Source organism: Patiria miniata, unplaced genomic scaffold (assembly GCF_015706575.1).
Source record: "Patiria miniata isolate m_02_andy unplaced genomic scaffold, ASM1570657v1 HiC_scaffold_3, whole genome shotgun sequence".
Lineage (NCBI taxonomy): Eukaryota > Metazoa > Echinodermata > Asteroidea > Valvatida > Asterinidae > Patiria > Patiria miniata.
Window position 1 is genome coordinate 35,074,817 of NW_024037069.1, and position 27,504 is coordinate 35,102,320.

A 27,504-nucleotide genomic window follows, 5' to 3' on the forward strand; every position below is an offset into this window, starting at 1 on the left:
TGCCTGTACTTATGAACCAAATGAGTACCAAACTATTAATAGTGACCGTGGTTTTGCTCCTGTCAATATTTGCTGAAGAGCAAAGCATAATGGGAGGACCTCTGACATACTGACACTGACAATGCACTTTGGTGAAACCAGTGACTGGCATTTCCACTGGCGCGGCCACTGTCAACATTTGCTCAAGAACAAAGCATCACGGGAATGAGTGACCTTTGACCCACGGTGTGGATTCGATTCATGAAATGATTCACTCTTACAAAGACATTATATCAATTAAAGATAAACATTATTTACTGAGTGACATTACATTTTGTGGTCTTTTCAATGACTGATTACAAGTCTATGTTTACAGTGACATGATTTTCCGGCTAAAAAAATAGATAGCAAATTACAGTTTGGCGTGTTGTGCAAAAATAATATGCAGATGAGATGCAAAGTCATAGTAAGCTCCCCTCCAATCAGGAGAGAGGAGGGCAAACTTTTATTCAATGAGAAAGGTAGTTGTACCTTGATCTAACAACATTAATTATGTATATATAATTTGCTTTTGAACTAACTTTTTCACGCCGCCGTCCCAAAGCTCCTCCATTTAGGGGGCATGGTCTGTTTCATATGTTTGGCCTAATTTTGACTGGATATACATAGCCAGTGGCCTCTCTTTATATATATATGTTTCTGTGATATGCTAACTTTATTGGAAAGTTAAAATTCACACAGTCCTTTAGGGAGTGAATCGATGGATTTAAGAACTGATGGATGTTTGATTTCTATATGTGGCATTCCAATTCAACATCATCACTTTTTCTATCAACAAATTATTGGTTTTCGGTCTTGAATAATATCATGATAAACCAATTATGTGTGAGTGATCAGGACAGGTGTATTCCGATAATTTGAAGGCAATGGATGGGATAAGGTGTATTCCATAGTGGGTGTAACCGTATGCCCAGACAATATTGATATCCGGTACAATGGAAAATATACAATGTTCAGGCTGTGGCCTTCAATCGAAGACTTTGCCCCGCTTTGCTTTTGTGGTGGAATCTGACTATAATCTCACGTTGTCATTAATAGTGCAACATGTTAGCATAGCATGCAACAAAAGAGATTCGCATTTGCAACAAAAGACAGAAATTTTTGGATTGTCTGCAAGTATTTGAATTGCTTAAAATTTTGACTCGTATTTGTTTGCCGAGCAAAACGGCAAATTTGGCCACAACGGTCACGTGCGCGTTATCAACATATTCATTAGCGTGACTTCGTGTGGGACTCGGTATCGACCAATGAAAGCCCGCCAAAAAAAAGTTGACATTTATTAATGAATAACTCGTGAATAAGGGGGTCGTACACATTTTTACTAAACACCATATATAGACAGGAAACCTGTTAGTATTCGTGGGGCTTGAAAATATTTACATAAACTACAGACACCATCGTTACAGCTTTGAAAATGAAAAAAAATGAACGTACCCAAGCATATTTTGTCCAATTTTAATGAAAACACTGATCATATCGAAACGATCCTTAGCACACAGTTGGATCACATAAGGGAAATAAACTCAGAAATCGGCGTGAAGATACGGTCTTCGAAACGGTAATTAGACCTTGTTTCATTCGAAATAAAGTTTTTATGTTAAGCCTAAAAATCGGCCGCAGCAATCGTAAGGTTGTGTTATGCTATGCCAACATATTACACAATAACATGAGATAATGCTCAGATTCCCCCAAATCAACAAATCAAAGGCTAATCTTCGATTTTGAAGGCCACAGGTTTAACATTGTCTATCTTCCATTGAGCAGGTATCAATGTTGTCTGATGGGCATACCCGTTACACCCACTACGGAATACATCTGACCCCAATCATTGTCTTCAAATTAACGGAGTACACCTAATAATGACCATCAATACACAATCGGTTTAACACTACTCAAAACCAAAACCGATAATCTGTGAATAGTATAAGTGATGATGTTGAACTGAAATGCCACAGAGAAAAATTAAACATCAATATGTTGTGGGCTTTATATTGCATCTGTACACAATGTGACGTCGTGTCATTTGTATTGTATATGCAGGGCCCCAATAAAAACCGGTTTTAAACTGTTCGGACATACCCTGGGTAAAGAAACATGATCAATAAATACGTTCTTAAATACATCAATTCACTTCCAAAAACGAGATGTGTGAATGTAATTAACTTTCCAAGAGTTTTAGCATATCATAAAATATATCGCCTATTGGATGTTTTAAAGGCACAATCGCACTCTTGAACTCAAGCAAGTCATGAATTATGACAGTTTGGAACATTGAAGAGCGCAAGGTGAACTACTTGTAATGAAACTAATTGTTACAATGGTTGTCTATTATATAATACCCCCTAAATGGAGATGCCAGTTTGGGTTTAGGCGGGAAAAGTTTATCTTTTAATACAGGAGAGTCAGGTTGGCGTAGCGGTACTTTCCTTGCCTTCCACCGCTGTGGCCCGGGTTCGAATCCCGCCGGGGCCAATATGTGGATTGGGTTTTCAGTCCCTACCTGATTCAGAATATTCCTCTGGGTTTTTCCTCCCACCTCTAAAACTGTATTTTCTTCGCATTGACTTCTCTCTACAAAATTCGTTAGGCTTTCGAGCTACAGTGTCTGGGGCGCTTTTGAGGAATCCTTGACATGTTGTTAGGATATGACAAAGTGAGGCTATTAAATGAAGCCCACTCCTCAGCGTCCTTAGATACAGCAAACTTTCTCATTGGTCAATAGTTTGCCCTTCTCTCTCCTGATAGGAGGGGAGCCTGCTGTGACTTTGCATCTCATCTGCATATATGCAAAACACACAATGCAACTAGTTCTAGAAATTACCGTGCTATCTATTTTAGTCGAAAAATCATATCTCTGTAAACATGAGTCGTTTTCGAAACCTTTGCTTCGGCTTCGGCTTCGGCTTCGGCTTGGCCTCCTACTTCTGAATAACTGAGAGGCAAACTAAACGAAACTATTCCAATTTGTGTGTTCATATCATATCAACCGATTGAATGTTCCTGATGCATAACAGGCACCAAAATGTAGCTGGAGTCCCTGAAGTCGGGGCCTAAAATGTCATTAAGCCGAAGACGAAGCCAAAGCCAGTCGTTTCGAAAACGCTCATAGACTTGTATGATGTCCATGCGTATGACGTCATCAGTCCTATAAAGAGATGCACAACTTGACCTCACTTTGGTCAAATCTCGCATATAAGTTCACCGTGGGAAAACGGCCGTGCATACCCTCTATTGGCACTGAGAAGGCGACAAAATTAATATTACAGTAATGTCACTCAGTGTAAGTAATTTTATCTTTAATTGATAAAATATATATATATATATATATATCAGTGTGGCCATGGTGAGAGTCATTTCATGAACAATGGGTCCGCACCATGGGTCAAATGTCATTCCCATAATGCTTTGCTCTTTAGCAAATATGACAGTTGCAATATCAAGATCACTAATACTTTGGTACTCATTGTTAATGAGGTAGTGACAATAGCAACACATATCAAGTCTGGCTATAATTGCTTACGTTAACCTGTTACAACATTTTTTTTTGAAAAGAAAACTTGAGATTCACAATAATTTCTGTGCGATTGCATAGAAATCTGCACATTGGTAGGCAAGTGTTTTCCCGTTCACGTCTACTTGTTACTCGGTGTGTTTGTGACGCTGAGCATCGCCTAATCTCAGCCAATCGTAACCATAGAACAAGGAAAACTTATGGGTTCCACCGAGACTTTTGAAGAATCCGAGTTCATCGGAGTGAACAAGACCATCGATGTGTTCAAGGGCGTGCCGTTCGCCGAGCCGCCTACGGGGCCGCTGCGTTTCAAACCCCCGTCTGCCAAACAGGCATGTTTGAGCGACTGGTGTTTGTTTCCAGAGTCACTAGTTCACCCCAGGCTATGGGGCTCTCAGCACTTTATTTAGCTATGTTTGAACATGAAACTTTAATATGAGAGAAAAAAATTTACAGGAAAAATGTCGGATTAATTAAAACTCAAGCAAAAACATACTTCACTTTGAAGTACCATCCCTCAGCGGCACCTTCGCGATAGGAAAAAAACGAACGAACAAAATGAATGTTTCTTTTTTTTTCTGGCCCCAGAAACCCTAGTTTTGGGCAACAAAACTCAACGTCGGGGTCGGACTTGGGCTTCTGGCCTAGGTTTACCGTCCCGGAACTGGAGTACAAAGAACTAGACTTGAACCTCACGACGAAGAGAGCCCTCAAGAGTCGGGAATGTCACTTCTGGAACAACTACATGGTCCATCCAACTGGTAATTGGAAATATTTGAAATAGACGTGGTATACATTCCATTGAAAGTCATGTATTTAATCTTGATATGCATTAAAACTGAGATGAACGATTTTCTTATCGATGAGCATTATTGATTGGAGGAAACTTGTTTTCTCTGCAAGTAGCAACATCTGCTGACCGCCGAGACACGATTTTCCCGTCTTATGTATGGTCTATCCTGGCAACAAGTTGGCAACTTACTGCCCAAAACCGTCAGTGTTATACATCAACATATGCATTGTATACAGGCTATTAACGACAGGTTTGTTTTACATCCGTGACCCAGTTATTGCAACACTCCCCCCCCCAAAAAAAAACGATATATAGTTTCCTCTCAGCTAGTGCTCTATTTTAGAGAAATGACAGATCCATAAGTAAAGCCCCCCCCCCCCCCCCCAAAAAAATAGTTCTGCTTCCGATTACTTGACATTCGAAAATAGGGTAGGTAGGTAGGGAAGTTATTTATTTTTTGGACAATTGTGTGTGCGTACGATCATACAGAGGCCTCTGCGTGTAGTCAAGGGTAAAATGTAGTAATTAATGGTATTGGGTGGGTTTTTTTCTTCTCATTTTTCCATTTTTCCCATAAACAAAATTAGGGTAGGGGTTGTCAGAAAAGGGTAGGTGGGAAAGCCAGAGACAGAACTATTTTTTTTGCCTAATTTATTTCATTATGTATGAAATAAATGATTACTGTTTTATCTTCTTTTGGTTGCAGCTGATGTGGATGCTGCAGAGCTTGACTGGAAACAAGCTTTCAACAATTGGAAGTACACGGACATGGCGAACTGGAGGGATGAATTCCACAAATATAAACAGGACCTGAATTAAATCGGGAGGTGACTGCTGTCGATTTATGACTGATTCTTTTCTGAGGCGTGGGGACCGATTTGATTACAAAAAAAAATGCCATTTTTTTTAGGGGAATAAAAGCGCAAGCACTTCACAACCGCTATACTTGTAACCAGCGGCGGCGGCGGAACGGTTTTCAAACTGGGGGGGGGGGGGGGGGGGGGGGGGGGGCGGGGGGGGGGGGCCATCACTTAAAAGGGGCACTTGCTCAGTAAAAGACATCTTTTCAGCATTTTTTTTTGGGGGGGGGGGAGGGGGCACCTCCGTGCTGAAATGTCTACACGGTTTTTTTTTCACCGGACCTTGGCCTCCGTAAAATCAAATAGGGGAGGGGGAGCTAGTACCATCTTCCAAAGATGGGGGCGCTCTTCAAAACCGGCCATTATGCAAACTACGCATTTATCTGCCCATTTTCATGGCGCATTGTAAGGGTTTTGAGCCTTGGTTGCATATTCCTCGTTCATATCAGAACTCTCTATACCATTTTGGGAAATGGTAACTGAAAACAAATTATCCGAAATTTTAGGGTCAGTTTTGTTTTCATCGCGAGGGGGCACATTTTATGCTCGAGGCGGGGCACATTTATGTCAGCAAGAGGGGCACTTGGGTACATCTGGGGGGTGGGGAGTGCTAATGAACAATACGCTTTTGACGTACGAACACACAATTTTCGACACGAAAATGACATTTTCTGGACAATTTCATCCCCCCCCCCTCACTCCTCCCCGACACAAAGTCTGCCATGCTGCTGATTACTAACCATTAATGTTAACACGTAATTCTTCTGCTTTTACATATCTTCTGTGAATATAGCGTTTATATTTTTTTCTTTATACGTATGAACTTTCATTGAGGATGTCAATGTTAAAATAAATGTCGAATTAAAGTGAGTTGAATGTCTGCGACTCGGAAAAAGGGTTTGCAGATAATGTCGGCAATCATATCATTTCAAATTGAAACAACAGCAGGTCCAGGGGGCCAATGGGGGCAATGTCGTCCCCCCCCCCCCCCCCCAAATAAAACCCCACATTTTATTTTTAATATGACATCGCAAAAAAGCATCACCTGCGTACAACCACAAAACTCAACAAAAGCAATACATTTGCCCCCCCCCCCCCCCGGCCACCCTTGCTTTTAATATTTAATTGAGATGGAAAGTTTTTGACCCACTTTTTTCGGGGAACAAAACAAAATAGTGCCCCCCCCCCCCCAAAAAAAAAAAAAAAAACATGTGTGTTCTGGATCCGGCCTTGCCTCGAAATGGTGAGACGAGGATTATGTTTGCAATCAACGTCTCTAATAATTCACACCACATTATAAAACCCCCTCCCAGCAGCGTATCCAGCTTTTGATGTCGGGGGGGGGGGGGGCAACCGCACATCCGCGCCGAAATGTAGACATGTTTTTTCCTCCGGATACTTGCCCTCCGTAAAATCAAAATGGGGGCGCTCTTCTTAACTGACTACATTATTATATGGACATTTTCACGGCGCATTGAAATGGTTGTTGAGCGGGTTTTCTTTGCTGGGATTGATGTCTGAAGAACTCTATAAACATTTATTGAAATCATTGAAAATCCGCCAGGAGGGGACAAAGTGCACCCCCCCCCCCCCCCTCGCTGGATACGTTACTGCCCTCTCCTTGTGTATGGGTTCTTTGCGCGAACGCGAGTCCCCGGGGCCGGCCGGGGACGGACCACTGATGGACCACCATAGGTCGAGGTTACGACCATGAGCGTCGCGAAGGTGGCAAATATGAAGAGGGGAAAAGGGAACAGAAATCGAAAAAGTGAAGAGTTGGGTTGAATCATAATTTATTACTGTTTATTTAATGTGTATTTAAAAACATGGACGGCTTTTAAGTAATCGTCGAGTGATGTCTCTCGGACTCTAGCGCCCCGATTTTTCCACGGCCGGTGAGGCTCCCTTCGCTTCTGGTGAGTGCTTTGCCCCCCCCCCCCCCCCCTTCACCCCCTCTATACTGGCGACGCCCATGGCCTACAACGTTTTCATTCATTTGGACAAATACGTTAAAAATGTTGACATACATATTGGTACCGATTTACTTCCTTGTTATTGTTTATGTGTTACGGGATTATGGCAAGCGTTATGTCAAATTCTATTAATAGCACGTCAGAAAATCCCCGGCCGTATGTCGTAATCAGGGACTTTCCCTTCTGATCCCAACAGTACTCAACCTTGTCCCCGTGGCAGTGGCGCACGACACTCTGCCTATAGACAGAGGTCTGGGAACAAGATTGCAGAATTTATAAACGTGGGCGTTGCTTTCATTAACATTTTCCGATAGGTGCGCCATTTTCTAAAGGAAAACTCAGGGTTCCGAGACAGAATTGCCCAAGACTGCATCATGTGAAGAGCAGCTAGTACACTCTTTCCTGGTTTTGTTCGTGGGTTCTGGAAATAGTCATCTTTTGTCGAAACCTTCCGTGTTTTCTGGTAAGCTACAGTTTTGATCAATTATATGTGTAGCGGTCAACCATGGCGCATAGACCTTTCTTTCTTTGTTTACGTTTGAATGTGTGCGCTCTCTGTAAATGACAGAAGAAAAGGGATACGGACTAACGGGCTGTTTAGTTATGACTGAATAAATGTATTGTTGTCTGTGCTTTTTAATGCATGCCTGGCACATAATAAATTGTAGGCTTTGCACATTGGTTTTTTATGACTTTGATTATTGTAACCCCCCCCCCCAAAAAAAAAGCCAATCAAAATTAGGGAGAGTTCAATTAGGGAGAGTTCAATTTGTCTGTAACCTAGCATAAAATAAAAACACTTCAGAGTGTCATGACTTTAGTGTAACTATAAGTTATTATATATTTTGAAGACCAAATGTTTTCATGATTTAAAGGTAATTATACAACATTTGCAAACATAAAAACAAAAAACACTACCAAATTTTTATGAAGTACCTTGCTTAATCTTAAAGTGAATAGCATGGCACCTGGTATGCTGTCATTTTCAAGAAAAGTGGAATTTTTGTATCAATTTCTATTGATGGTCAGCCGGCCGTCGTCTGAAAAAAGTGACTTTTTTCAAATATTGCCCCAATTTACCAAATTTAATTAGTCTGCATGACATTTTGTTAGCAATCGGTTAATCCGTAAGTGGGTGCAAGCCAGCTAAGTCTAGTTCCCTGACCTGGCAATTCCCCAACGATATGAATTGCTCTAGCTGCTTTATCTGAATTTGGGTTAGGGATCCAGACTTCAAGGACAGCATTTTTTTCTGGGTTTTTCGAGCATCTATGAACTCAAAACAAGTAAGTGCAACAATATTTGCTATAGAATACTAACCGCCAAATCCATCCATTTTTGAAAATTACAGCAAAACCAAACGTTGCATATTAGGTCTACCTTTAACTTTAATTCGAAAAGTTTGTGATTGAAATTCCCCAAGAAATATAGCTTTTCTTTCTTAGAAAAGGAAGTATTTGGACAAGAGGCTATCAGTGGGGGAAAACATGAGTTTTTTTTTACATAATTCCTGCACACTGTTGACCCGCAGGACAGTAAAAGGGTTTCAGTTTTGATTTAAATTATCAGAAATTATTTCCTTTCAAAAGTAAAAATAAAAACTGTAATGGTTGTACCTGCTGTATAAATTCCTTGTATTTGCATAATTTATATTGGACTTTGGTCATTTCCTGGATAGGGTTAAAACGTTGAACTTTATCATTGACTTGTATACACAACACAAGATAAAGGTAGAAAGGTCCATTTGTCATCGGTGCATTTTTTTTCATTTGAAGCAAAAGTGCTCAAAATTTAAAGACAGGTGTTTAACAACTAGCATGATGAAGCGTTAGCTCTGTCAATGCTGTATATTTCAAGAAAACACAAAATCCTGGATCTCAATTTCAATTCAAAAGTTGCTGAGTCATGACACAATCCAGAAATCAGCATTTGGGACATGATTCTCATTCAGCCGATTGTTGCTACGTGATGTCACACACTGAACCGATAATTCTCGCTAATAAAGCAACTGTCAATGCGCTTACACCCATACACAGATTCGCCCAATTACAAACCAACTGTCTACAGCAATTTCCAAAAATATGTCACTTGACGCATCTTTGGGAATGACCTTCTCTTGTTTTCTTCAAAATGACAGCATGCCAGAAGGAATAATTTCACAGGGAGTTTAGTGCCATTACTATCTTTAAACCAAGTAAGCTTTTTAACAATAATTCGGTCCGTGACTTTTTGGATAGCTGCAAATGATCTACCCTACCTTTCAGCTTTGGTCGTCTGCCATTTTGTCTTTGTTACTGCAGTTATTTTGTCACGAGTACAAACATACCTTGGTGCAATATAAATTAAATAAAACTGGCACTACAAAACTTTATTTGGCAATCAGTGAAGCACAGCCAATTAAAGCAGTGGCAATTTTTATATAAGCGGGGATGGGGTGCTAAAGTCCAAGATTTCTGAAGAAGGAAGGAGAGATGAATTCTTGCAAGTATGTGAGGTATGAAGGGCAGATCCAGAACACATTTTGGGGGGGCCAAAAAAAAGTTGGTCCCCTTTTTGCAAAAAAAAATTGAAGAAAAGATGGTAGTATACGCAGTGCCTGCCTTTACTGCGACATCACTTTAAAAACAAAATGGGTTCGTTTTTTTGGGGGGGCGGGCATAGCCCCCGTTGCCCCCCCCCCCCCCCCCCCCCCAGCCCTCCTGGGTCCGCCCATGGGTATTCCTGTCAATATCTGATAAGAGATGAAGTTTTACAGATTATCCTATCCATTAGAAAATATTAAAGTGGAATGTCAACCAGGAAATTACAAACAGAAAGTATTGATGAGAAATTTAACTTGTAAACAAGAAGTGAGTCATAATATTTTGTCACATGGCTTCATGATTCAACTATATTACAGTCCGGGGTTTTCCGTTCACTCGTAGATGTGACAATGAATTGCATGGATAGCACAAGTGCGTGCTATTTTATTAGCTCTCTGCCTAGAGCTTAAAGGAAATATTGAATGGTCAAATTTCACTTTTCAAACAGGATGTAGATTGCTTGGGAGGATGCTGTCAGAAGTTCAAAGATCAACATGACTTTTTTTCCATGCACTGGACATTGTATATACTTTGGCATTTTCAATATTTTGTTTAAAGGGTACATGACATGAGTTTTTCTTAGGAACATATTTTGTTCAACTTTCTACTCCTCTGAAATCCATGAAAATAAAAGTTATGACAGCAAAATATCCAAAATGCCGGCAACTTTTGGCACTGAAATAGTTGTAACAGAGGGTTTTTCCTGAAATGGCATCACTCTTTTGCTCATGAATGTGTAAATTTGCATTTGCGTCAACACCAAAAAGGCACCAAAATACCCTTTAAAATGGCAAACCAAAATGGAAAATAAGGATAAATATGACAAAAAGTTGTATTTTCAAGAATTACGTTAAAAATATTACATTGCATGGACCCTTTGTTTTCAGTGAATGATAAAAATTAAGAAGATGAATCTTGCCTCCTCTCTCCCATCCCCACCCCTATTACTGACTGTAGAGGGCGAAATAAGACACCAAAAACCTACAGGGCAAAAAAAAATACCGAGCTCAAAAACAATTTTTATTTGTCACATGCATTTACAGTTCAAATTTGTGTACAGACAAAGTTGGTTAGTGGTCAGTAAATTTCAGAGGTAGAAATATATTTGCATTCTTTGTTACTGTACATGTGTTGGTTATTTTGAAAGTCCCTAAAAACTTTCTTTCCTAAATTCGAATTTTTTAACAAATTATTCAAGAGGTCTGATGGTCAATAAAACCAACTTATTTCTGTTTTTTTTGTTAAAGCTTTTCGGTGACAGGTGTGAGTCCAAGATGAATCGCACAGTGACACTAAATGCTTTCCTGATCTTACTAGGTAAGTACAATGTGATCACATTAATGTTGAAAAATATAAGGGTTTGCAGCAGTGCATAAATGCTCGAGAGTCTTGAAGTTTCATAAAAGTAAACCAATGCTGGTGCGATATCTAAATTCTTCGGCCAACCCACCCCCTCCCCTCCAAAAAGTATCGAAGAAGAAAACTCCAAATCCTGCTGTTTACAACACAAACACTGGCAAACAGGTTCAAGAGAGTACAAACACTGGCAAACAGGTTCAAGAGAGTTTCCAGACAAATGACAAGCAGATAAGGTTGGATGAGTCAACAAGTAGGGAAGCTTGCACACAGACCCCCTGACCAATAGACTGATACGAACACCACATCATACCAGACTTAGCTTACAGGAAGAACGTACTCCACTTGTTACATACTTCCCAAGTCCTCAAATAAACTCCTTTTTACTTTCTACTTCCCAAGTCCTCCTATGGACTCCAGTGACAGCGCAGAGCCAGACTGTCTTCCTTGAGCGAGGCCAGCGCGGGATCGTCTCATGCCCTCTCATCCCGTCCCTCCAGATACCCACAGAAGACCTGGGCTCCATCTTCATGTACTGGTACTTCGGCCAAATAGACAGAAGATCCCTCTTGATCTCGTACTTTCTCGAGACGGTGACCCCCCAAAACGAGATCCCAGAGGGCGTCTACGATATCGACGATACCTTTTCCTTGGTTATCGAGAACGTCACTGACCTGGACGCTGGAAAATATTTCTGCGAAGTGAAGCCCAGAAATGCAGTTCTTCAGAGTAGTAACGTGTCTGTTGCTATTAAAGGTGAGTGGCAAGAATAAAGTAAATGTGAAAAAAAATGAAAATGGAAGAGGCTAGTCGATTCAATTCTGAAAAATGTTTCCTTTAATCTCAATGTGAATGTAACCTTTTGGTTTGATTCATTTTCTGTGTTTGTTATTTGTTTGTTCCGTTTCCAGTTTCCCCTAGGGAGCCATTTCCGGAAATCGTTGACTGCGATCTCATCCCAAGTACTCCATCAGATTGTGACGCATCCATTCCCTATGACAGGTCCTCAAGCCTGATATGTGTGGTGCGAAACGCCAAGCCTGCTGTGGAGATCCGTTGGTTCAGTATGTTCGGAGAACTCAGGCAACCAGTCTTCATATCTACTCAAACTGTTGAGGAGACCGTCCTGCCACCCAACTCTCTGGAGGCAGGTTGGTAGATGGTTTGGAGCTGTTTCTTAAAAAAAAACTGTCGGGAGGACACGTAGGATGGCAGCTAAAAAAAGCCAGAGAGAGAAATCATCTTTTAACAGTTTGCTTGGATTGAGACTAATTATATTAAGGGGGAATAAAACAAGATTCTGTTAAAAAGTGGAGCAGCAGGATTGGCAGATTTTGGCTTGTTTTTTTTTTTGGGGGGGGGGCGGGTTGGGGGGCAGTTTTCATTTGTAAAATCGGTTAAAAGCGGCTGCGGGTCATGCTACTCATAGTGGTTGTGAGCTGCTGGTGCTCTAATTTCATAATATATATTGTCTTTAACTTGAGGAAATGTGTGCCGCCAGGATTTTTCTAGAGGGGCAAAGCACATTAATTTCTCCCCCCTCCCAAATCCCTGTACCTTTCAAGCATATTCTCAATTTATCATTTTTCAAGGGTGGGCAGAGAATTTGGGCCCCCCCCCCCTTAAAAGTAACAGCAATATGACTTTGCGCCTCTTTTTATTTCTTCCCCCCCCCCTTTCCCCCCCCCCCCTTTTCCACAGGGGGCAAGTGTCCCCCCCCCCCTTGCCCTCCCCCTTCGCCACGCCCATTCTTGAAGAAAACTTCATCGTAATAGCTCTTGAGATATAAGTGTATCGATGACAGAAGGCATGAATTTATGTTGATCGGGTGAGGAAACAACGAAGGCTGAGAACGTACCTCAGGGTGCAACCTCACATTTCTGCTTGTTCAATTTTACATTCTTCCCTAAATGCAACAGTGTATAGGTCTTCTTGAGAGAACTCGTAGTTCCTTAGCTCTTCTTTTATGCATTACTTATTTTTACCAGATATTTTGAGAGCATTCTTTGTCGACCGGATTTTGAAATTTAGTAATCCTCTTTCCTACAGGCTGGTTTCTGATCAACAACACTTACACGACGTTGGCAACGATCCAAGTCTGGCCCTTATTTGCTGACAGGTATAGATGTGAAGCCTACGGCAAGGCTCTTGGGGCCAGGAATGGTAGTCACATGACAGCTAACATTGTAGTTGCAGGTCCTCCAACCCACAGAACAGGTAAGGTTGACAGGTGTGGTTTATAATTGAACAACTTTTGAACAACGTCTTTTTTTAACAGTTTATGAGTGCCATTGCCTATTGGACTTCTGCACTGAACCAAAGATCTTATAGAGATTCTCAAGATGTTCATTGATGGTTTTGCTGTCATAGACCTAGCTTCTTTCACGAGGCAAAATTTTTTTATCGGGTTCCCCGGATGTTTTTTTTTTATAAATTGTAAGCTGTTGAATATGTTTAATCACAAATTTGAAATTATTCATCAGAGCAAACTGGTATTATAATTTCTTATTAGTATTTGTAATTTCATTGCCTTCGTTTCTATTCGCAAGTTCCAAAAAGGAAATTTTACTTCGCTTTCAGTTAAATATGGCCAACTCATGAATAAAGCCCAAAGCGTACAGCAATTAGCCATGTCATATTGGGTAAGGATGCTGAGCAGTTAGCAAATTTTCAGTGGATTATCTGTTCAGCCTCTCAGCATTTAAAAAAAAAAATTTATTTGTATTCCGCAAATTGTGATAGGCACGAGCACCCCTAGAATTGAAGAAACAACGGCAACGATGGCAACGATGGCATCGACCACTGAGGTTCCTTACATGCCCCCGTTGGTTGCAGCTGTGGGTGGACCAGTAGGAGGTTTCGTTTTCGTGGTGGTGTTTGTGATTGTCTTGCTAAAGGTAGGAGCGAGGGAAGGCTTGTTTATTAGCTTCAAAGCGTTAAGTAAGATGAGAGATTTTAAGGGAGGGTTTGATGAAAAACAATTTCTTTTAGAACAGCAAGGGCAATGAAAGGAATATCATTTCCACACACGCTTAACAATAACTTGGAAAAGTTTGGCTGAGAGTTCAGACCCAAGTATAGCAAAAAAGTTTATCTTGAAAAATTTTTCAAAACAATTGTGGTTTTAACCATAACCACTAAATAGAAAGTATCACATGTTACTTAATTTACCCTGGTTTCCCTGGTTACATTGTTACTTCTTCTGTTTTTCTGGGAACAAAATTGATAATTTGGGCAAGTTTCTCTTTTCTTTTTAATGCAGGTAAGAAAAAGACGAAAGAAGAACACTGATGTGCCAGACCCAGAGAACTTTCCCCTCACAGGTATTAACAATTAACATCTTCATAATTATTTTTTCCCAAAACTTAATTGATTCTCAAAAGGCTGAATTGTTTTCCCCAGAATGTTCTTGATCCAAATTCCTTGGTGAAACATGGAGTTTGTCCAAGAATAAGGCTGTCATTGACCAGTGAGATGAATGCCAACTCCAGAGTTTGCTTAAACTGAAGCGACAGTAGATATCTCCATGCATATTTAAGTATTAGAAAGACCTGACAACTTCATCATCCCCATGGTTTGGAAAATGTTTCTGCTAACTCTGAAGCAGCATTTTTGAAATTGAGCGTTGGAGACTGCAAGTTTGCTTTAAAAATAAGACTCAGCTTTCTTGTCACAAACTAAACTTGATCAACTTGTATCCAGTGATGACACTTTCTAGTGCAGCTAACTAACAAACTCTACCCATAACCTGTAACCAAAAAAAAAAAAGGATTTCAGATTTGGGTACGGTTAATAAAAAAAATCTTCGCCGGTGACTAGACGAAATCACTGTTGGTGATGATAACTTGTGGTTATTACTGTAAAAACTATTTGGGGACAGCCATTTTCTGAGGTGGCACCAAGTTCATGCAAGGTGCACTCAGGTAGTATGCACGCACTCTGGGCTTCTTTGACCAATACTGACTGTGAACACATACATGGGTGCCAACTCAGAATGGCTTCTAATTTTGTTCGCCGAATTAATCCATAACCAAACCAGCTTTTGTAAATTTGTTCGCATAGAATTCAAAACCCTGTTCTATTTTATTTTCCTTTTTTTTCTCCAGAAAACATTGATTTGCGAGGACTCAAAGAGATCTTGAAACCGCTCTTCAAAGCAAAGATGCAGAACATCTCAGTAGATCCGTCAGAGGACCAAGCTGACGCCATGCACACGGATGAGATATTCATCGAGCTGGAACTCCATGAAAAGAACAACACAGTGATGGTAATTAAATCCCGCCAGCAAATGATTGGATTGCTAGGCGGCTCACAAGATAGACGGCATTTTGTCGTGAAGGGAGAGGCTGGGTGTGGCAAAACCACCCTGGTCAGGCGATTTGGCTTTGATTGGGCAAATGATTCTGTTTCAGGTTCAGAGTACATGCAACAATTTGAACTCGTGTTTGTCTTGAAAATGAAAGACATGACTGACAATCCTGGGTTATTGAGTGCTATTCTCAGTCAAAATATCCCAAGGGAAAATGCAATAAGTATGGCATGTCTGAGGTCTGTAATTGATAAAGTTGCCGACAAGGTTTTGATCATTTTGGACGGATGGGACGAGATGAGCTCCAAGGTGTTCAACAAGCAAGCACCACCTGGAGACATTTCGGTGAGAGATATTTTGGCTGTGCAAGCTTTTACCAAGAGCTGTGTTATTGTCACAGCGCGACCTCACATGATGAAGCAGCTCAACGACCTCAACGAGGAGCCAGTATTTGCTGTGATTGAAACGACCGGCTTCAGCGACCAGAATAGAGACAGGTACATCGGGAAGCGTTTTGGGGAGGAGTCTGACAAAGCAGAGGGGTTGATTCGAGAGATCAAGACAGCAGCATTTCTTGAGATACTGGCCAAGGTACCCATCATGCTGAGGCTGCTCTGCTACATCTGGAAGCAGAAGGCAGAAAATGAAGTCCTTCCTGCAAGAATCACTGCGTTGTACGGCAGGGTCATAGATGCTCTGGTGAAACACTGGGAGAAAAAATGTAAGACATCACTTGAAACGAGGGGTGCAGGGTGGTTAGAACAAGTCCAATTGGCTCTTGGCGAAGTTGCCTTTAACGGACTTATGGATTCCAAGGAGGGCAAGCTCGTTTTTCCTCGTGAACGATTTCCAAAAGAGTTCCTGATGGATGCTCTAGCGTTGGGATTTTTCTCTGAGAAGCCAGACTCCAAAGAACCCACAGTAACGTTCACACATAAAACGTTCCAAGAGTATTTTGCCTCCTTCTACCTTGTCAGACAGACCAAGTGGTTCATCAAGCGGAGGTTTTTGTCCAAAGTGACTATCGACACTGTGCAGGCAGTTGAGTATGTCTTGCGGTTCTCTTGTGGTATGAACAAGCTAGAGGTGGCATCGGTCATCTTTGAGCATGTCCAGGGCATTAAGGATGAGCTGATATCAGACCGGTACCTGTGGGTTCAACACCTGACCCTCATGCTCTACTACGAAGCTCAGTCAGATAGTCTGGAGGCCGGAGTTGGATCCTGTTTGGCTCTCAAGTACAAGGAGGAATTTGCAGCTCTGCAATACTATGTAGACAACCTCCATAACTCAGATGAAAGGTCGGGGCCAAAAGTCCATCTTGAGAGATTGGAGGTCTATCTGCACGTCATCAAAGATCTGACCAAAGTCAAAAGCATTCTTGAACATGTCGATGTTGACAGTCTGTACTATGGTCTCTTATGGTCGGACAAGTTGGGTGGGGAGTTGGAAGAACTTGACCAAGCAATAGAAAAACTACCTCACAAGAAAGGATACAAAGTAGTTTGCATTGATCAGAAAGAGCATCAGAGTAGCGACGGAGCAGCTGCAGCTGCTGATCAGGAGGAAGAACTGGGCTCAGTCGATCCACTGGTGCAGTTTTGCAGTACAAAGAGTCATGTTTGTGGATTTGGCCTTCGCATCGAATGCGATGTCATCAAGTCACAAGACACGTTCTCAAGGGTTGCTACAGGTCTTGGAGAAAGTCAGGCAGTGTATTTTGGTGTGCTCAACAACAGTTTGAATGGGTATATGAGTAGCCTTAAACCACTTATCCCTTCCTTGCAGTACCTTGAGCTCTATGACTGTGGCCTCAAAAGTGATGGTCTGGTGTCGCTTGCTGAGCTGATGCCAAGTGCCGTACGTCTGCGTGAACTGTACATCTCAGGGGCCGACTTCTCAGAAGAAGCTGTAGAATCCCTCCTGCGTAAGCTGAAGGATTGTCCTCGTATGCTGATGTTGGAGTTACACAACACAGAGTTGCCATCTGAGATAATCCAGGCAGTGGTCAGAGAGAGCTTTCCTGAGATGACCCCAGTGGAGGGTAATGTCGAGGGTCAGTATTGGTTGCAAAGACGAGAGAAGCCTAGATGTCGACTTCGCAAAGCTGTGGATGTCTTGCAGCGTAACTTTGGCCGTAGATCTTGAGACTTAATGGGCTTCATAGTCTGAGTGCCTGTATGAATGCTATTCCTTTGTTACAGTGCCTAGGGTGACAGCTGCAGGAGAGGAGGTACTGGCACGTGTCTTATTTGGGTCTAGAATACAGATCAGTGGGTCTTCCTTGCGGATGGTGACATCCAAGAAGTGGGTCTGATGAAGTGAGTGCTCTGATGTGAACTTGATGGTCCAGTTGAAGGAATCAGTGTGGTTCAAAGCAAACTGAAAATCACCATACTGTCCTCATCATGCATCATTGTTCCAAATGAAAAATACATCCAATGTAAAAAAAACATTTGAGTTCACTAATATAGCCCATCATGTGGATTTTGTAACATATTTAATTGGCCAGGTCCTTCAGTTTCTGAACAAAGTATATTTATTTATTTATTTTCTTTCAGTACCAGGAGGAGGATCTGTTTCATTTTTTAAAATTGTGTTGTGAACATACTTATGTGCTTTTATTTTTGTTAAGCTGGGGGTAAACGGTGCAAAGTAGGCTATCCCTTTTTGTGCCATTTCAATGCAATTTGACATACGTGGATATACTTTTTTTTCTTAAGAAATACTTATAACAATGGCAGTTAAAACTGGACTTGTGAACGATTCTTCTGGAAGCCGTAGTTTTCAATGTTCTGTCTGACTATGTGTGTGTGGTTTTTTTTAACTTTTTTTTAAAGAGACTTTGGACAAGTATTACTGATCAGTTATTGGATTTTTTTCTGGCTGTGCCGGTTAAATTAACTGCATTTATGTATGATATTATTAGTTATCCCGCGAGCGCGAGTGGAACACGGAATAATGTAGTGCGTCTGTGTCCCACATACCACGAGGCCAAAGGCCGAGTGATAAAGTTTTATATACTACATGTATATGAAAGTTGTTCATAAGTGTCTGTAGATAGGTACATCAGCATGTTTGTAGTGGTTAAAAAGAAGTGGTCTAAGAGCAATGCGTCGTGTGCCCGGCAGAAGGGCATATGTGCATATGCCCTTATGCAATAGCGCGTAATGACCAAAATGTTCCCAGCAAAAGGGCATTGCAGAAAACTGCCTCCATTTTAATGAGATTTAAACATTTTCGTCAGAAATTAACGTGTATAGTTGTTCCAAAACTTATGATTCATACGTGTGACAAATTTCAAATTCGTACGATTTATATTACGTGGGGGAGAGCACTGGATACATAATGCACGCGGGGGAACAATGGGACCTTTCAATGCAATTTTCTTGAAAATGATTTTTGTGTCAGAACGCTCATATGCCCTTCTGCCGGGCACCCGACGATATTATGATACTGGTAAATTTTACTAAATGGGACCAAAAGTGATAAACGGAGTGCTTAAGTTCATAACTGTATTTATGTGGAGTCAGATGTCAAAACCATTGTATGTACTAACAACTTTAAGAGTACGAAAAGCTTAATGGCTTGTAGTGTGTTTGGTCAGTGACTTTTTTGTGAAGTTTGAGAGGAAATATGTATATTATTGGCCATTATCTGAAGACTGATGCCAAAGTCATGAACTACTTATCTTATTAAAAGTAGAAGTAAACTTGTGAGTTTTGCATTTTTTTGTCCGTGGGAAATCTTAACAAAAGTGTTGATTTTGGCTTTCAAGAACGATACATTTGTCTGTATTGTACATTGTACTTATATAATAATATAATACATTATACTGATTCTGTAATTCAAATCAATTGTAATATTTGTACTACATTGTGTGTCTCTACTTAAGCATCCTTGACTTGTCATGCAATTATTATTATTTTTTTATTAGTAGTAGCCTTTTTTTTTTATTTATTTTTTGATTTTGGCATGTCAATTGCACATGTGAACTCAATTTTTCGGGGCGAATGTCAAGACATGTTTTTGTACACTTAGCAAAAGTGGACCAGTTTTTGAAATTGTGACATACAGTTGGCCCATATGTGGTTGGGCCAAATAATTCACTTGCAATTTAGGTCCCTTACCTCTTCGTATCAAGACAGACAATGTGCTATTTTTTTTTTAAACTCAACCCAAGCCATTGCAATTAGTGAAATTTATGATTATCTGTGAGTATCGCTCTATGAAAGCCTACAAAAGTATTAATTTTATCAACATTAAATCTCAGTCCATCATGAATTTTTACATGAACTTTTGAATTTTTTTTTAACAACCCTTGCTTGCCATTGTTTACTTTATGCTTCCTTGTATTTTGATTTCTACATACATTGTGATAAATTATAAATTATCTGATTACAAGACAGTTAACATTTTTTAATGGCCATTTACCTAAGACAGTTAACATTATAATTAATCAGTGGGCTGATTGTAGCAAATCTACTTCATGTTGTTTTGATATAATTTGTATATATAATTTTTTTTAACTCAACCCAAGCCATTGCAATTAGTCAAATTTATGATTATCTGTGAGTATCGCTATATGAAAGCCTACAAAAGTATTAATTTCACAACATTAAATCTCAGTCCATTATGAATTTTTGCATGAACTTTTGATTTTTTTTTTACCAAACCTTACTTGCCATTGTTTACTTATGCGTCCTTGTATTTTGATTTCTACATATATATTGTGATAAATTATAAATTATCTGATTACAAGACAGTTAACATGTTTTAATGGCCATTTACCTAAGACAGTTAACATTATAATTAATCAGTGGGCTGATTGTAGCAAATCTACTTCATGTTGTTTTGATATAATTTGTATATAGGGTCATGCGGCCCACAGCTTCAAAACTTCATCCAATAAAGATGTCAAATGTACAAAGTAAATTGTCATCGATAATCCTATTTGATTTTAGCCTTGATTAGCCTAACCAAGGACATACAACAATTCCTATCGTTAAAAAAACACCTAGGCCCAACAAGACGTACCAATTTCCGTGCGTATTGCGCGGAAGTCTTTTCGTGCGCGCAAGTCGGCTAGTGCAAGTGTACAATAAATTGAGCGCTTACAAAAAAATAACTGCGTATATTCAGAGGCCGCTAAGTACAGTCCATATTTATGTCATTTTTTCTATTTAGTGTCTAGCAGGAGATACATTATTTAAGGTAATTATTAACTCTTCCATTCTCTCAAATCGGAAAAAAATGGTTGTTTTAATTTTATAACGAAATGTGACCCTTGCATGAAAATCGTGACAAGCACGGTCCAGCCACACACATGCCGCTGGTCGATTATTTGCTCTAGAACTTGTGTATTCATGCGCTCTGTATGAATACCAAAAAATGTTATAATTGCTCCTTTTATGCCCCTTTTACTATGAAGACAACAGCGAATTTCTAACGGTGAAAAATATCAAAGGACTTCATGCTTGTATTTCTGTGAAATTTGGATGAAAGTGGAGGCGATATTCGCACTATTTACAATGTAGTGGAGGAACTTTTTTCCGGACTTGAAATATGGCGGTTAACGGCCTCAAACAATTTGTGTTGCGCACCCAAAGACTTGTGTAGCAGTCGTGACGGCATTTTGCGCAGGATTTTAATTGGAAGAATAAACTGGGGGAATTACTTAAAGGTATAGTCCATCATTTGCAGACATCCGAAAAGTAACTGGCGTAATTATTGTTAAAAAACAAACTTGGTTGAAAGATAGTAAGGGGACTAAACTCCCTGTGAAATTATTCTTTCTGGGAAGCTGTCATTTTGAAGTAATCAACGAAAGAAGGCATTTCCAACGGTGATTCTTAAGAAGCACCGTAGGAAAATTTAAATTAGTAGTTCGTTTTGTTATTCAGCGCAGCGCGCACAAGTATTGGAACGACGCACACGCGCGCGCGGTTGTTATAATTCGTCGGATCAGTGCGCGACGTCGCGTATAGCTGCAATTCAAAACAATTCAAAACATGATTCAGTAACTTTGGATTTGAAATTGAGATCTTAGAATGCTGTTTTTCTCGGAATGTACAGCTGAAGCTTAGCTGAAACTTCATCAGGGTAGTTGCTCAGTATCCTTCATTAGATTTTGAACTCTTTTGTTGCTTCAAACGAACAAAATGCACAAATTACAAATGATGGACTGTAGCTTTAAAGTCCATTCCCCAGACCCAAAACCTAGATAAGCCTAAGCTGGGGGGGGGGGGGGCAACCGCACTCGCACAATGTGGGTGTTTTTTTCCTCCGGCCACCGTAATATCAGGGGCCGGGGACCCATATTACAAATGGGGGCACTCTTTAAACCCAATGCAAATTTCGACTGTCCCCCTTCCCCCATTCGAAGTCCAAAGAACGGGGGACGTACAGACCAGACAAATGTAATTTGAACCAATACAGTACGTATGTGAGCTCAAATTGCATTAGGTTTAATTATTTACCGTTTTAAACGCTGCATAGGAATCGTGCCTTACAAAATTAACAACTATTAAGTCAGTACATTTGGGTTTTGCGTTGGCGTTGGGGGGGGGGGCACCAGCATTTGATGGAGGGGGGCACTTAGGTGGATACGGATCGCCGTCCTGGGGGAGGGGTCTAAGGGGAGGGGGTACCCCCCTCCCCTTTGGAAAATTTTCGCATACGGAGGATGGGCTAGATGCAAAATGGTGCCACATTTGATGCTAAATTCGATCTGAAGATATCTCCAGAAATTGCTATTTTTGAGGTAATGATTTTAACAACGCGCAGAATTTTGCAGAGGATAGGGGGGCACCAGCATTTGATGGGGGGCACTCGGGGGGCACTAGGTTTTCCAGGGGGGGCACGTGCCCCCCCCCCCCCCTCCCCCCCTTGGCGACGCCACTGGGGAGGGGGGAGGGACTTAATGCCTCCTCTTTCAAGTTCCGCGCGCCTCAGCTGAAGAATTCTCTTTTTAATTTTAGGAACTGAAAGCCCGCCCTGCCTCACCCGTGACAGCCGTTGATGGCGCTGTTGAAAACTAAGGATCCGGTCCACGCAATTCGCGCAAGAAGCATTGAGATATCGGCCGTCAACAAAAGGCCAATTTTTCACAGCAAAATTCTTCTGCTTCTGCTTGCAAGTAAGTCTCAAGTATATGACATATCGTGCACTGTTTACATAACACTTGTTACAGTTACATTTATAACATTGTAAACAAAATCGGAATTATATTCAGACGTTGTTTCCTTCCTTTCGCCGTTATTTATCAATGTTTTAATTGTTCTGCCATGCAGTGCAACAAGGGCGGCTGTAATTATTTACCCAATTATTTATATCTTTTTGGATTAAGATTCCCATAACTGGCCATCACTTCAGTGACTTGCTACTGCTGATAAGGGGTGTCGGACGCTTCGCCCCATTTCCACGTCGCCCCATCATGCCCATGTCACTTCGCCCCTAACCACTTCGCCCCATCCCCGCTTTGCCCCATCCCCATTTCGCCCCATCCCCGCTTCGCCCCATCCCCACTTCGCCCCATCCCCACTTCGCCCCATCCCCACTTCGCCCCATGTAGTATGAAAAAGGTGAAGGCTAGGGGTGCAGACCAAATAAACTGCCAAAGACACCAGATAATAAATGCTCCCAATTCTAGAAACTCAGGAAAAATACAAACTCTCTGATGAGGTGCTCGAGACACAGATGAGAGAAATGATGGCTCTATCCCATTAGATGAGATTGGTTCCTCCAAGAGTGAAATTAGGATGTCAAAGGTATTGTCGTTCTCAGATAAGTGGGAGATGGGTTGGTATATAGCCGGGTTGGGAACAAAGTTGGATCTTTTACTTCAAGCTTTTTTCTCGGTAGGGGAGAGTGATAGCTTGAGAGGTTGTTTATGAATTGTTCATTTGGTGGGCTAATTCTTTCCGTTGGTTAGCAATTAGTGAATTTTTTGAGATTTGAGAATGAGATTTTTTTTTTTTTTTTTTACATGTAACAGCTGGGGCGAAGTGGGGATGGGGCGAAGTGGGGATGGGGCAAAGTGGGAATGGGGCGAAGTGGGAATGGGGCGATGTGGGGATGGGGCAATGTGGGGATGGGGCGAAGTGGGGATGGGGCGAAGTGGTTAGGGGCGAAGTGACATGGGGCGACGTGGAAATGGGGCGAAGTGTCCGACATTCGCTGATAAGCAGCCTTCTGATTCCAGAAGTAATCACTTGCCCCCCTGTGCACAAACCGTATGAGACTGGTCTGAAAGTGAAACTGTTCTGACTTCAGTTCTGGACATATTTATTACTTTCTGGTGGCAGATACTAGGCCCTATAGGCCTACTATTACTAGGTCACTGAAATGTAGCCCAACTGCATCTGGCCGTACAGTACTATCGCAAGCTCTGCAGTACGGCCAGACACCCAATGCTCCCTAGGCTAAACGCTGAACTCTGATGTAGCGATTTTGCTACCGATTTTGATCGAGATTATCTTCTCATCCAGAACAGACATTTCCAAAGTTAAGGTTCTTAGTTGTAGAAAAACTCATACCTTTTCGAAAAAAATTTCTTTTATCCCAAAATCTTCATCCATATTACCAAAAATACAACTTTAAGTTTTAGTCATCATCTCCCACAATTCACAAATATCGTCCCGATTTGTTCCCCCATGCGATTTCAAAATGGCGGCCGCATTGTAACGTATGCATTATGCGGGCGCACTGTGGCAAGGCTATGAATATGCATTGTTCAGTTCATGACCTTGTGTTTGTATGGCCAGCCGCGCCGTGCAACCGACAAACATCATGAACTGCAATGCATATTCATAATCTTGCCCAAGCGCACCCACATAATCTAATCATAATATGCATAAATTACAAACGGCCGCCATTTTGAAATCACATGGGGGACCAAATCGGGACGATATTTGTGGGAGATGATGACTGAAAGTTGTATTTTTGGTAATATGGATGAAGATTTTGGGATAAAAGAGCATTTTTTCGAAAAGGTATGAGTTTTTCTACAACTAGGAACCTTAACTTTGGAAATGTCTGTCCTGGATGAGAAGATAATCTCGATCAAAATCGGTAGCAAAATCGCTACATCAGAGTTCAGCGTTTAGGGGACCATGGGGTGTCTGGCCTTACTACAGAGCTTGCGATAGTACTGTACGGCCAGATGCAGTCGGGCTAACTGAAATGTAGCTGGAGTTACGCAGCCAATGACAACCCAATGATAAAATTTAGGGCTAGGTAACTCCAGCTAACTGAAATGGTGATGGCTAGATGAAGGATATGGAAATCTGTCCATATTTTTGCATGTTAAATTCCTGATCAAATTAGAAGAACAATCAGACCAACACTACAAGAGTTTGTAAACAACCATTCCTGTTTCCTGATGCGCAGATATGCTGAACATAAACAAGGAAAACTCTCGGGTCGCCTGCAAGAAGTGCGGCTACAGCGGTCACCTGACGTACCAATGTCGTAACTTCATCCGAGCTGACCCAGGCAAAGATGTGACCCTCGACATCAGTAGCACGAGTTCCAGCAGTGCAGAAAGTGATGATAAGGCCGACGCCTACATGCCAGCGTTACCACAGAAACGGGATGGTAAATGTCACGTGACTAGCTGTTCCAAATATAAACCGAATATTTGAATATTCTATTATCAACTGAATATTTAAATAGCTTTTTGCTGGTTTGAATATTCAAAAATTTAAAAAAAATATGCACGTGCACACATGACCATGGTGTCATTTTGATCGTAAAGGTGCAGTTTTTGTATTGTCAGATGACACTTTTTTGTCGACGGTAACTTTTTTGTCGACGCCTATTTATTGGTGCCATTCTTTTAGCTGGGTAAAGTCCCTTGACAGTTAAACAGTATTTACTGCAAAACACTCCAGCGGCTTATAATATCCATTGCCGCATGCAATATTTGACCAGCGCGCTTCGTAGGCAACTTTTGACCAGCGAGGAAGGCAGCTGCAGCTGGCGTGTGGAAAACTTGATCAGCGAGTGTCGAATATTCAAATATTCGGGTCAATTGCAGTTTGAATAATCAAATACTAAATTATTTGAAAACGAACAGCCCTAGTGCCAATAGGTTCCGATCTCATGACGTCAAGGTACCATGTGACCATCCGTTTTCCCTGTGATTGGTCACCATTGCAGTAGGCAAATGTTTGATGAGCAACCACATTGTGCATTCTAAACTAGACAATAGTGTTTATTTTCGTGTAAACCAACCCTTTATCAAAAGGCGTAACAGTCATTATAGTTGTCATATCATGTGACGGGACCAGTGGATTCAACGACCATTTCATGTATTAACTGAACAATAAGATTTCTGATTGGCATCAGTCAATGTATTTCCTTACTTTTAAGTTGACTTTATATTAATTACAGTTGGTCATCAGATAAAATGACAATATGGCAAGTATACAAATTAATCTGATCTTCCATTTCACAAATGTTGACAAATTGTTCTATTTTCTTGCCTTGAATCTGCACAGAGTCCACGTCAAAGTCGAAAAAGGAGTCGAGCAGACATCAGAGCAGAGAGAAAAGGAAGAAACGGAAAAAGCGGAAAGAAAGAAGTCGAAGGTGAATGCATTTAAAGTTGTCAAAGGCCATACACTCCTTTTTGCCAATTGTATTGTAATTTCAACCAGAAATCTTTGAGCAGGTTCGATTCCCTTTTCAATCATTTTTGGTAAACTTTAACTTTGATTTGAAGTTCAATTGAAAATTTAACGTAATTTAATTTGGTCTTTTCTATTAGGCCAAAAAAAAGTCTCCGGTTTCTGGTATGCGCGCGCGTCGCCGTAGCCATGCGCGTCAGCAAAATGAAAAAGGTTTTTTCAATAAAAGATGATGTCTCAAAACGGCCAAACTCACTGGTTTGACTGGAATCCTGCTGCTGCACAATTTTAACCTGTTTTTAGATGGGATTATGATCTAGAATAAGCTTTATGTGGCCTCTCTGGACTCCCATATATTTGCACTAAGTTTAGTTGTGCACCATTTGCAGTCATCAGCCGACATTTGAAGCAAAAAAAAAAAGGTAAAAAAAAAAGCCGCATCGCCGCACCACTTTTGGGCAAGCTCCATACCAGAAACCGGAGACTTTTTTTTGTCCTTACTTGAACAAAGAAATTGAGCGGAGCAGGGTTTGAACCTGTGACCTCAGGATGGCCAGTTCGGTGCTCTACCAACTGAGCTATCCAGTCCTATGTTGGCAGTTCCCCATTTTGTCAATACCTTTGTTAAAAAATCAGTAATCTCTGTAAATAACCGCAATTTCTTCTTCATGTTTGTTTTCATTTTTTCGGACCAGGCGTAGTCGTTCCCGCTCCCCTCTGTCATCCTCCTCAGACAGTGAGTCATCTTCCTCATCCTCTGATGATGATTCATCCTCATTATCATCTTCTGAGGAGGAACATCGCCGCAGAAGGAGGAAAAAACACAAAGAGAGGTCACATCATCGTAGCAGTACCAAGAAAGAGAAGAGAAGACATAAAAAGTCTCGGAGAAAGACAAAGAAGAAGAAAAGACACTCGTCCACTTCGAGTTCTGACTCTTATTGATAACAATCAAAACTTGTTCCATTTTTGTTTTTACTTTTCCTAAAAAAGCTTTACTTATTTTATTTGGTTCCAAGTTGTCAAAAGTTTTTAAAGAAATAGCACATCCATGAGTAATGTTGTTGAACTATTACACACACAAAAATGATGCATCTGTATGCCCCTTTGTTTTTTGTTGTGGTGGTCTGTTGGTTCAATGCATTTCCAGTACTTTGAATAAACATTCTGACTTTTTCTTTTGGCCCACTCTTATTTTCATTGCTGTACACATTTTTAATCTTTCTTAATTGATTTCCTTCATGTTTTCGGTATCGAAACAAGTTGCTTGAAATAAAAGTTATAACTTTGTACTAGTATCTTTAAAACTTTGTGCCTGTTCAGATTGTGTTTTGATATTTGATCGACAAAAACAATTAAGAACAGAGGAATAACTGGAGTGGGACGTTTACTAAACGAAAAGACATATAGTTCAATTATTTATTTTCGTATTGACAGTTTGACACTAATT

At 40.8% G+C, this 27,504-nt stretch overlaps 2 protein-coding genes across 6 annotated transcripts; both read left to right on the plus strand.

Annotated features, from left to right (window-relative positions):
* The first annotated feature begins 7,462 nt into the window (after positions 1 to 7,462).
* On the plus strand, positions 7,463 to 18,769 carry LOC119738764 (NACHT, LRR and PYD domains-containing protein 3-like). The gene is made up of 8 exons (XM_038213718.1): positions 7,463 to 7,639; positions 11,006 to 11,075; positions 11,517 to 11,870; positions 12,026 to 12,265; positions 13,164 to 13,331; positions 13,857 to 14,011; positions 14,377 to 14,437; positions 15,221 to 18,769. The coding sequence occupies exons 2-8, from the start codon at positions 11,033 to 11,035 to the stop codon at positions 17,569 to 17,571; spliced, it is 3,372 nt and encodes a 1,123-aa protein (XP_038069646.1). The 5' UTR covers positions 7,463 to 7,639; positions 11,006 to 11,032; the 3' UTR covers positions 17,572 to 18,769.
* A 3,655-nt stretch (positions 18,770 to 22,424) lies between these two features.
* On the plus strand, positions 22,425 to 27,361 carry LOC119737739 (protein SREK1IP1-like). Of its 5 annotated transcripts, none has more exons than XM_038212297.1 (4): positions 22,425 to 22,561; positions 24,814 to 25,020; positions 25,926 to 26,016; positions 26,750 to 27,361. In XM_038212297.1, the coding sequence occupies exons 1-4, from the start codon at positions 22,444 to 22,446 to the stop codon at positions 26,997 to 26,999; spliced, it is 666 nt and encodes a 221-aa protein (XP_038068225.1). In that variant the 5' UTR covers positions 22,425 to 22,443; the 3' UTR covers positions 27,000 to 27,361. The 5 variants fall into 5 exon arrangements, with proteins under 5 accessions (XP_038068225.1, XP_038068226.1, XP_038068229.1 ...); XM_038212298.1 differs by lacking the exon at positions 22,425 to 22,561 and adding an exon at positions 23,557 to 23,628; XM_038212301.1 differs by lacking the exon at positions 22,425 to 22,561 and adding an exon at positions 23,738 to 23,760.
* The last annotated feature ends 143 nt before the right edge of the window (positions 27,362 to 27,504 follow it).

Coding starts and splice junctions, on each gene's coding strand:
- LOC119737739 (XM_038212297.1), top strand. CDS start 22,444: ATGGCGCTGTTGAAAACTAAGGATCCGGTCCACGCAATTCGCGCAAGA. Junction 22,562..24,813: donor TCTTCTGCTTCTGCTTGCAA/GTAAGTCTCAAG, acceptor CCTGATGCGCAG/ATATGCTGAACATAAACAAG. Junction 25,021..25,925: donor GTTACCACAGAAACGGGATG/GTAAATGTCACG, acceptor GAATCTGCACAG/AGTCCACGTCAAAGTCGAAA.
- LOC119738764 (XM_038213718.1), top strand. CDS start 11,033: ATGAATCGCACAGTGACACTAAATGCTTTCCTGATCTTACTAG. Junction 11,076..11,516: donor TGCTTTCCTGATCTTACTAG/GTAAGTACAATG, acceptor CTACTTCCCAAG/TCCTCCTATGGACTCCAGTG. Junction 13,332..13,856: donor TCCTCCAACCCACAGAACAG/GTAAGGTTGACA, acceptor AAATTGTGATAG/GCACGAGCACCCCTAGAATT.